Genomic DNA, 11421 nt, shown 5'->3' with positions numbered 1-11421 from the left:
ACATATTTATACACAGAATTGTATTTTATTGCAAATAAAATCAGAATGAAGAACTGGAATTAACTGTTTTATAAATATGAAACACAAAATCAGCCTCTGAGGCTTAGTTTTCAACAATTTATTGTTAACTAGATGTCAATCATTGCTTCTGCTATCTTTTCTCACGTACACGCCCTCAACTTGAAAGAATAGTTCCCCCACTCTTAAGTACATAGTGGCCGTGTTTGCTTATAAATACAATATTTCCGATGTCTTAAACGAACCACATGTTTGGGATTTTCTTTGAGCCCCATGTTTCCGAGTTGGAGATGTGTCAGTGAGAAAACACGACAGAAGTGATATATGTAACATCTGTAGTTGACTGTCAAATATGTTTAATGAATGTTTACTCATCTGAGCAACAACCTAACCACGCTGCCACAGTATTTTACCTGCTGTCCCATATTTGGATGGTAGAAAGTTGGCTATCCTATATTTAAAATGTTTGTGGCTTTCATTCCACGACTGTTTGTTTTGAGGCCAACTAGTTTATTCTAGCCTTTTCCAAATCTGTCTTCTAGGAGAACTGGACCACTCGGTTGAGTCTGTGGTTTTCTCTCCACTTATACACCATTGGAGTTTTGATTCCTTGCCACTGTCGCCTTTGGCTTGCTCACTGGGAGACTGTTTGTTAATAATACGCCTACAAATATAATAAAAATGCAGCATGAAGTTAAACCAACTTCGTTTTGCAAGTCAATTCAACCTAATATTTTAGGTTTTGACCTGGGATAAGTTTAAATAACTTATAAAAACAAGTTGAAATTGTTTAACCTAATTTGTTAAGTTAAAGTAACACAAAAATGCATGTTGATTTTACAAAAAATTAAATTTTTTACAGTGTGTGTTTTGTATAATGCTGCTTTGCAACAATGTAAATATAAAATTAACTTAAATTGAGTTTAAACTTGAACAAAATGCTCTCTTTAATGGGAACATACTGGACCTTTTGCTAACACCACTCAGCTATTTGTGTAAAATGTGGTTTCCATTAATGCCTTCTATCACATGTTATACACAACAAAAAGCCTGTATTCAATAATTTATCTACTGAGATTTTTTTTTTAATTGTACGGCGTTAAAAAATGCATGCAACAATTTTTTTAAGTGCTAGATTTTTGGAGTGTTTTGAATGTTTTGCAAGACAGAACAAATCCCAGAAAATGTCAACAACAGTTCATATTTGGCCTGATCTTTGTTTTCATCCCAATATCCCAGCGGGCCACCAAAAGGTGATTTTTCCCAGCTGAAGGCAATAAACGTGTTGTTAAGTGACATCATCATCGTTTTAAATCTGACAGGACTGTGAGAGCTGCATTCCAGCCAGCTGCACCCATGACACCTCCACCTGGATCAGACGGCAGAGGAACATCAACATGTGAAACCACAATAATGCCACCAAATCCAGTAGGCAGTTTTAAATGATAAGACAAACTGGGTTTTATTTAATCAGACACAAACCTGGATGGCTGCCACTGCCACATAAGTACAGCCCTTTGACTGGTGAGCGGTAGTCAGCTATAGAGGGCAAAGGTCTTGCAAGGTACAACTGATCCAAAGACATCGAGCCATGAAATATATTCTGCAAAATACAAAGCTTGTAAGCAGTATTTCGAGAGATATGCATGCAAAATATGGTTTACTTGACTCTGTATAGTTGTACATACATACACTCACCTAAAGGGTTATTAGGAACACCATACTAATACTGTGTTTGACCCCCTTTCGCCTTCAGAACTGGCTTAATTCTACGTGGCGTTGATTCAACAAGGTGCTGAAAGCATTCTTTAGAAATGTTGTCTCATATTGATAGGATAGCATCTTGCAGTTGATGGAGATTTGTGGGATGCACATCCAGGGCACGAAGCTCCCGTTCCACCACATCCCAAAGATGCTCTTTTGGGTTGAGATCTGGTGACTGTGGGGGCCATTTTAGTACAGTGAACTCATTGTCATGTTCAAGAAACCAATTTGAAATGATTCGAGCTTTGTGACATGGTGCATTATCTTGCTGGAAGTAGCCATCAGAGGATGAGTACATGGTGGTCATAAAGGGATGGACATGGTTAGAAACAATGCTCAGGTAGGCCGTGGCATTTAAACGATGCCCAATTGGCACTAAGAGGCCTAAAGTGTGCCAAGAAAACATCCCCCACACCATTACACCATTGCATTAATGAGAAATTGAACAGGTGTTCCTAATAATCCTTTAGGTGAGTGTACGTGCCATTTGAAAGAGGGCCATCTTGTTTATTGAGGAACAACAATGAAAGCAATACTGGAGTTTTGTGCTTACAAAATATTATTAAATATAATACTAAAGATAAATTGTTTTTGCACAAGAATAGGTCTTTGTATTTGTTTTTTATTTAAAATGAACCCACAATCACATTAAAGTTAAATGTTTGTTTCATACCCCTCCAGTGAGACCAAAGACCTTCTCAAGATCAGGAGGAGTCAAAATATCTTTGCCCACTATAGACTTTTTAAATCCAGGTGCATAACGCTCAATCCATTCGAATACTGCGAGACAACAAACAAAAAACTTTATTACTTTAAAGCATGCAATCGTGTAAATTAAAATGAGCTAGTTTGTACCCGTCTATAATATGCTGGCATAAACAAAGCTGTCTGTGTTATACTAAATCTTCCAAAAAAAGAAATCTCAATAATGCAAATGAGGTGTACCCGTGTCTGCAAATCTCTCCCTGTCCTCACTGGTCCAAGCACGGTGACCCTCCAGCCAATAAGGGGTAAACTGCGTGAAGATAGACACCACGTGACAGCCCGGGGGCGCTAGAGTCGGATCCAGCACTGAAGGGATGGTCATTTCCAACATGGGCCTAAAAAAACATGCTTTAGTTGCAAATGCACAGAAGATGAATTGAAATGTAATGTAAATCGGGGTGGTTTGGTACAGCGAATGATGAGCATCACAATAAACTCTGTTCCTGAGCAACAAATGTGCTGTGCAAATATTAGCTTTTCCATTATGAGCCGCAATGCAGGTTTTGCCGACCTGGAGGATGGGCGTCCCAGCTGGCCTTCCCTATAAGCGTCCTCCAATACCTCAACACTTTCACAGTTCAGGTGGATTGAACATTGATGATGTGGACCGGGTTTTCCATCCGAACTGTTCGGAACGGCCAGGAAATTAGGCAGCTTGTCTAAAGCCACTGTTCATGGGCACAGAAAGAGGGATCAAACTCCAATGAACATCAAAAGACAAACTAAACTTTGAAGAATGTTTGCAAGAACTTTTACTACATTCAAGTACTACATTTTATTTAAGCATATGTGTGACACTGTCTCTTATCATGATCTGTCATCTAATGAGATTAGGAGCATCAAAGTTTGAATTTAGTCATTCATTTCACATGTCTATTTATTTTTTTAGACATTACCCATTCATAATTTATAATATGATAAAAAAAGTGTCTTAGACTTTGTTAGGCTACAGTATTTGCCTGTTTTTATTGATGTGGTTATAATAGTAATTGTGTGATTATAAGTGATTATAATAGTTGCATTTTCCGAATTATTATTGGACTTCTTACTTGAATCTATGTGCATAATGCTTTGTGATGGAATTATGCGTCTATTTACATTTACATATTTTTATCCAAAGCATCTTGTAGTGCATTTAGGCTATACATTTTATCAGTATGTGTGATCCTGGGATTGAACCCATGACCTTTGCATTACTAACACAATACTTTACCAAGTGAGCTAAAGGATCAACAGTTATATTATATAACTTTTGCCATTGTTACACTGCCAAAGTGATGTCGTACTACAGTATTCTCATACACTGATGACAAACAAGATGCACACTAAAAGTATTTTCATATATGGGCGGTGGCAGCCGGTGACTTCTCTTCCGAGGGGCGCAAATTCAAAATATGTGTTTGGAGTGTTGTGTGTCGCTCCCTATGTCAAAATATGTGTTCGTTGCGTCACGTGAACCTATGTGCATAATGCGTCAGATAAATATGTGCTTTCTGCACACACGTCGAAAAGGTTAGACGCTCACGTTCACAAAATACTTGCAAGATAACAAAATTAACACTAAACTTTGATGACACAGGAGATTAAGTGAGTTTCTGGCAAAAGAAAGCATCTTTTTGATCATAAACCACTTCGAAGCGTCTGCCGCAAACATATATTTTGACATGACGCATTATGCACATAGGTTACATGACACACCGAACACATATTTTGACATGACAAGCCACAGACATGAAAGGCTAAATACATGTTTTAGTGGCGGCTGATGACTTCTCTTCCGAGAGGCGTGAATTCAAAATATGTGTTGTCATGTGTGTTTCTCGTCATGTCAAAATATGTGTTCGTTGCGTCATGTGAACCATGTGCATCTTGTCAAAATAAGTGAGATAGTTCACCCAAAAATGAAAACTATGTCACTCTCTCACTCTGATGTTGTCACAAATCCGCACAAATGTCTCCGTTCCTATGAACCCAAAGGAAGAAACCCTGAGAAATGTTTGTAACCAAACCGTTCGTGGACCCCATTCACATCCATAGTAGAGAAAAAGAATACTATGGAAGTAAATGGGCAAACATTTCTCAAAACATCCTCCCCTGCGTTCATCAGAACAAAAAAATGCATACAGGTTTGTAACAACATGAGAGCGAGAAAATGATGGCAGAATTCTCATTTTTAGGTGAACTATTCCTTTAAAGAGATGCTCACATTCACAAAATACTTGCAAGACACTGACTTAACAGTAAACTTTGATTACACATGAGATTAGCCAAGTATCTGGCAAACGTGAGCGTTTCTTTTATCATAAACCCCTTCGAAGCGTCTGCAGCAGACATTTATTTTGACAAGATGTCTGGTGCACGTTTCGCTAATACATATTTTTTGCTTTAATATTTGTATTGTGTACAGCTAGGGCTGTATTGTGCATAAGTCACATCAGAAAGTTGCATGATTTATTCCACGATACAGCATAGTCTCTCTTACCTTATTGCTTACGTGATGCCAAAGTGATGCCTTACTATTCTCACACACAGCTGACAAACAAGACACACGCTGAATGTTGTCATGGCAACATCAATGTGGCTTTAATATGATGCTTTATTTCCAGGAAAGTCTAGCTAAAACTTTAGCACTGCTTATTTCATGATAGTTAAGTTAAATGAATCATTAAATGACCGATATCATACCGTTAATCTTGGTAACAGGAGAAGTATAGTCAATCTGATCCACAGCGTTGATGAATCCCTCAGGCAGGGCGTCCTACAACCACAGATATCAATTATTCACAATCGTCATTAACATTTAAAGCCGCAGTTTATTTTTCCACGTTTTTTTTCCTTTGACCTTTGGAAAAAGTGAGGGTGTAATTATTTTTTGATCATACACAACCCCATTGTATTATCTCTGACTAACACATTTACATGCAGACAATGTGTGTAGTGAAAGCACAGGATTACTCCTTGGGTAAACACAGATGACTCTAACCGAAGGACACAATAGCAGTTAATAGAAAATGGTAACTGCATCGTGAATAATGTGCTCATGTAGCTCAATGGTGGAGCATTGCATTAGCAACACAAAAGTTGTGGGTTCGATTCCCAGGGGTCGATGTATGGCTTTGGCAAAATGCAATGCATCTGCTTCGAAAGAATAGTTCATGCATAATTTCATGCATAGTTTTGGAATAAAAAGCAGAATTTTGTTTTTAGCTCTTGACAAAAATGTTTAAGCATTTAGAAATGAGCAAAACCTCAAGACACTGGGGCCGTACCTGTGGGGTGAGCTGTTTGAACGTGACATAGGGAGTGGCGTTTGACAGAACCAATTTACTCATGATCTCAGTTCCATCTTTTAGCACAACACCCCTTGCAAAACCATCCTGACCAATAAGAACTTGTCCAACATCCTAAAGGAACCCAGAAAGGCAATAGATCAATGTCCTGAGCACGTCATGTACTGTCTAATGAAAGCAATTACAAAAACAATGGTTACACCTTCACCATTGAACACTAACTCTCTCTGTAAAAATATCCGCTCCTAGAGAGCGTGCAGAGCGGGCGATCGATTGAGAAACTCCACCCATTCCTCCTTCTGCATAACCCCAGGCTCCTTTCTCCTTCTCCAGCTCACCCATGACATGATGCAGGAGGACATATCTGCATAGTAAAGATCATTGTTTACACAAAAATCGCAAGATAATCTGAATAAATTCAAATAATTAAGAGGCATTAATAGCAAAGTTGTTCCTGTAGTTCAACTGGTAGAGCATTGCGTTAGCAGTCCAAAAGGTTGGGGTTTGATTCTGATTTTGATTAAAAAAAATGTATATGCACTGTGAGTAACTTTGGATTAAATCGTCTAACAAATGCATGAATGTAAATGACAATATTCGCTCACCCACTTCCAGGATTGTTTGGACTTGTGTTTGCTCCAATCACAGAGTCTGTGGCTAATGTGGCTATCAATGGCTCTGATTCAAACCAGCGATTTAGCACCTGTGTGAAAACCCAAAACAAATGACTTTTAATGCATGGTCTTTAGACAATGTCTATTAATATTATGAATTGCAAACATTAAATGGGACATTTCACAAGACTTTTTAGATAAAATAAATCTTTGATGTACCCAGAGTACATATATGAAGTTTTAGCTCAAAATACCCCACATATAATTTATTATAGCAATTGCCACTTTTTAAGTGTGGGCCGTTTTTGGGGGTGTGTCCTTTTAAATGCAAATGAGCTGATAAAATGCAAATACTGATCGCCATATTGGTGATTTAAAGGTACAGTGTGTACCTTTTAGAAAAATCTCTTGACAGAAATGCAATATAATATGAATAACTATATTATCAAGAGTGTATAAAGACCTTACATAATGAAGCATTATGTTTTTATTACCTTAGAATGAGACTTTTTCATCTACATACACTTTACATGAAAGTCGCCATTTTGTGCCACCATGTTTCTACAGAAGCCCTTAACGGACAAACTTTGTTTAATAAGTTGTGGCAGCTACCGTAGCTTCTCTATGCGTTTCAACAGCAAGCGGTGAGCCGTGGAGCTGCCGTTGGTTGCAACTCACATTCTCACCACTAGATGCTGCTAAAATTTACACACTGCACCTTTAATGAAATTGAAACTCAATTGTGCTGTCAATTATTCTCTCTCTCTCTCTCTCTCTCTCCTTCTCTCTCTCTCTCTGCACTAAATGGCAGTGCCGTGATTGGATGCAGTGCAGATTAAGGGAAGGTATTAATATAATAAGATCCCCTTCTGACATCACAAGGGGAGCCACATTTTAATTACCTATTTTTTCACATGCTTGCAAAAATAGTTTACCAGAACTAAGTTACTGTTTCTTTTTTTTACATTTTCTAGGTTGATAGAACTTGGGTACACAATTATAGCACTTTAACACGAAAAAGTCAGATTTTCTTGATTTGTCCCCTTTAAAAACAAATGGGGTGAAAGAAAGTGACAAACAGGTGCTGCAATAAGACAATGATTGATAGAAAGACTTTATGGTAAAAATCTAACTACTGGACCCTTAACCTTTGGAGCCACAACTATTCACGTAAGCCATCAAGTTTGAGTGTTCACAAACTCAGATTTTCCAACTTTGCCATTTCACATCCAACAAACCCAGTTTTACAGTTTATGTTTTAAAAGCCAAGAACTGTAAATGCAGCATTCCCTGTATTTTAGTTTTTTAACCCAACCCACCTTCATAGCTGGAGCTGTAATTAGTTCATAGAATTCTGGAATATTCTTTCCCAACATCAACCCTTTAAACACAGAAACACATGGATTTGCTCATAATACTTCAGTTTTATAAGCCCTAGTTTAAATAGGATTCTAGTCCCCGAAAAGTCGAGTTGGCTCTGGTTTATCTTATATAACCTTATATAAGCCTATATTACCAGACTTCACCAAAGGTTTTAAGCTCTTCAGTGCAGATAATCTCTTTCTCAAAGATCCCTGAGTCACTCCTGGAATGTCAACAGGTGGTGCATCCAGAAGAGGGTGAATGGCACAGGCAAGTCTTTCCAAATGGCTTAGAAAATCAGGATAGACCTGTAACGACAGTATATAGAAAATAGATATCTATATCTAATACATTTTTAAGTTGAAGAGTGTGGGTTTAATAGTTTGCGGTTGATTATAACGTAACATTAAAGTGCTTGACATTGTCACAGAACCTTGGCATCTTTCTTTGAGAATTTGCCAATCTCTTGCTGATTCTTTGCCAGATCGGCTCCAAGCAGCAAAGAGCGCGGTGGCCGCCCTCCGACGCCCTCCTCCAACATGGGGGTAAATGAATGGGGGTCCCTCATGTACACCTTCAGGCCATGTTTCTGCATAAGATGACAGAGAGGATTCGTTTTTAATAATAAAATAAAAAAGTGCAGAGAAAATGTGGCATGTAACATGCATACAAACAGCACCTTGAGCTCCAGGTCCTGGTAGATGTGTGGACGGAGTAAACTGAGCAGATAGGAGGCCCTGGAGAAATGAAACCCTGAACCAAACAAACACAAACAATTTCCATAGTCACAAGCAACTACAGTGATCCACAGCAGAAGTTAAATATGACCTTAAAGGGTTAATCTGCTACCTAGCCACCTATACATAAACTGTAGGACTAAGTTAGTTCTAACTGTGGGATCACACCAGCCGCGTTTGAGGCGTCAAATTCGTGCATAAGATTGCCGCTTGAACATTTTGAGTTTACTCGCTTCATTCGCGCAAAATGTTAGTTACTGAGACATTCACGCGGAAATTTGCATCATGGGAGGGGCTTCTGCGACTCTGCTCGTTTCCTGTAATCACGTGACTACCAGAGCAAGGTCCTGATTGGTTAACGCGGCGTGTTTTTCCGCCCAAGTTAAAATTTTTCAACTCGCGCGTTTCCCGCGGCCAAGCTCAATTTGCGGCATTCGCGCAAACTAGACGCGCAAATGAGGCGGAATCGCATCTACCGCGCCGCGCTAAACGGCTCATTTACACCGCGTTAGCACGTCTTCACATTGACTTAACGTTGAAGCGGCCGCTGTGAACGCAGCATAAGACAAGAGTGCTTTAAATCTGATTCTTCAACAGTTAATAAAAGCACAATATGTCATTTTCGCCACTAGAGGTCGCTAAACAACAATTACAGCATACGATGTATCACGATACAATGCAGTACGTTGCATGTTGCGATACATTGCAATACTTTTTTTAAAATCAAAAATGTAAAAAAATAGAGCATTTTTTTTTACTTTTTTTAAAAGCCAAAGTGCTTCCACACGTCGACTTGGACGTGTTTTTAAATTTTCTGCCATTTTCTCACTCCCGCTGACTTCTGAGACATTGGCCGAATAGGCGTATATGACAGACAATTGGACAGCGACAACTACAGCAGCAGCGGAGGAGGTTGTTTGATGCACACAGAGGGATTTGATGTTTAAAATAAAAAACTCGATAGTAGAGATTGAAATATCGATACACTATCGTTGAAAAAATTATCACGATAGTTAGCTGTATCGAGATTTTTGCACAGCCCTAGTACTAACCCTATGAACAGTGGTAGAGTGCTGGATTCTTTTGAAATTAAACATTGTTGAAATTTTTTTTACTGTAAGTGGGATGTTTTAATGCAAATAAAATCTTACAGTGTCACTTTAAAAGATAAGTAACTTATGTGGGTGATAAACTTGAACTCACACCTGGAATGATTTCTTCAGATACAGCTGCTCCTCCAAGCACATGTCTGCGTTCCAGTACAGCAGTTTTCAACCCCCCCTTTTGCAAATATGCTGACTGTACAAATTACACCAGAACATTATTCAGATTAAAAGCGGTTGCGCAATTATTGGTATTAAAGAAGAGCTTGTTTGGTGTGCACTTACAGCAATAAGGCCATTGTGACCTAAATAGAAGAAAAGGAATATGAAAGGTGTGAGTTAGGCTATTCATAAATCAATCACTTGATGTTGAAAAACTGGTTATAAGAAGTTATTGTATGCAAAACACCACAAAGTGCAACAGTGGATCTATGTATTTACATGTGTGCAAAATTTATTAAATTAAATAAATGCATGCACAAATACTCAAAAACATATAAAAGCATGTTTATATACAATACAATACAAAATTCATGTTTTCTAAACTAGTCCCTGCAGACATTTCTAGTTGTTTTCTATGGGACACTTTTGTTCTGTAAATAACTTTTGATCCTCTAGAGGGCGCCCAGCCGCTCACAATCCCAAATCCCACATTGAATCCTATTAAAATCTCAAACCCTTTATTTATTTATTTATTTATTTATTAAAGCAACGTCGTTTTGCAACAATTCATTTTTAGAAAGTGAATTAAATATACAAATGCATATTCGCCTGAGTCTTTACAAAAATATTATTATAATTATTATTTTTACTTTAAAGGATGGCTCAAAATGAATCAAGCTGATTGGTTCATTGCGGTTCATCGTCAACAACGCGGAGAAACGTGACGTCAACACGTCATCTACGTGCTCTTTTCAGCGGTGGTTTGGACAATTATTTAAAACAAAAGAACGATACAAAGACAATTTTAAAGTCGTTGCATTTAAAAACAGAGTAAATATTTAAAATAAGATTTTTTTTATTCACAGCAGTCTTAGCTGACCAATCAAAAGAAACGTCCGGGCCATTAGCAACGCCCATTTAAGTACTCCAAGTAATGCGAATTGCGTTTCTACCCTGTTAAACTTTTCACTCAGGCTGCTTGTGATTGTGTGTGGTTTACCTCCACCGATAATAATCGCGTCATATTGAGGTTTGATGGTAACGCTGTGGCTGCAGCTCCGTGTCGATGAAATAAAACCTCTGCGTGCTCGAAGCCCCCGGACCGCAGCAGCCATGATGTTTTTCTGACAGCCTTTAAACCTTAAGCTCAAACTTCACAACTCCTCCCCATGTGCAAAGTATGTGAGGGGCCCCAAGTTACTTTTCTCTCCAATAGAAAACACTCCGCCCGCCCCCATTAAAAACAGCGCTCTCAAAATGAACAAAATGATGAGTTAACTTTTGATTACAGTAACAAAAGTTCATTGGAATATCATTTTTAGCGTAATCCATAAATCATAATAACATTGATAAATATGTTTTCTTCTTTCATAGCTGTTGTTTAGTGGCAAATGATTCAGCAGATAAAAGTAAAGAAAGGGGACATAATGTGCATTTTTTTTATCAGTGGGACTAAAAATTTCAGAGATTAACAAACTATGTGTACTAAGTTAAGTCATTGGTGGGTAATATCAACCATGCCCTTGGTAAACCTTAACAAATTGTTCTGTTCTGCTTGTAGTGACACTGGACATTTAACATTTGAAAGCAAAGTTTAAAGGTTTCA

General features: G+C 38.1%; 1 protein-coding gene across 1 annotated transcript; it reads right to left on the bottom strand.

Annotated features, from left to right (window-relative positions):
• Positions 1–935: 935 nt before the first annotated feature.
• Positions 936–10995, bottom strand: pyroxd2 (pyridine nucleotide-disulphide oxidoreductase domain 2). The gene is made up of 16 exons (XM_055170944.2): positions 10816–10995; positions 9939–9958; positions 9756–9849; positions 8493–8566; positions 8247–8402; positions 7968–8121; positions 7771–7832; positions 6443–6540; positions 6060–6201; positions 5817–5951; positions 5233–5305; positions 3059–3215; positions 2728–2882; positions 2456–2562; positions 1501–1621; positions 936–1387 (listed from the first exon to the last, which is right to left on the bottom strand). Exons 1-16 carry the CDS (start codon positions 10928–10930, stop codon positions 1320–1322), a joined length of 1731 nt encoding a protein of 576 aa, XP_055026919.2. The 5' UTR covers positions 10931–10995; the 3' UTR covers positions 936–1319.
• Between the last annotated feature and the right edge of the window lie 426 nt (positions 10996–11421).

The sequence above is a fragment of the Misgurnus anguillicaudatus genome, chromosome 11, assembly GCF_027580225.2.
Source record: "Misgurnus anguillicaudatus chromosome 11, ASM2758022v2, whole genome shotgun sequence".
Lineage (NCBI taxonomy): Eukaryota > Metazoa > Chordata > Actinopteri > Cypriniformes > Cobitidae > Misgurnus > Misgurnus anguillicaudatus.
The sequence above is the reverse complement of the archived record's forward strand: the minus strand, read 5'-3'. Positions and strand labels throughout refer to the sequence as shown.

Coding starts and splice junctions, on each gene's coding strand:
- pyroxd2 (XM_055170944.2), bottom strand. CDS start 10,930: ATGGCTGCTGCGGTCCGGGGGCTTCGAGCACGCAGAGGTTTTATTTCA. Junction 3,216..5,232: donor TCCTGTTACCAAGATTAACG/GTATGATATCGG, acceptor GCCCATGAACAG/TGGCTTTAGACAAGCTGCCT. Junction 2,563..2,727: donor GGAGAGATTTGCAGACACGG/GTACACCTCATT, acceptor GTTGTCTCGCAG/TATTCGAATGGATTGAGCGT.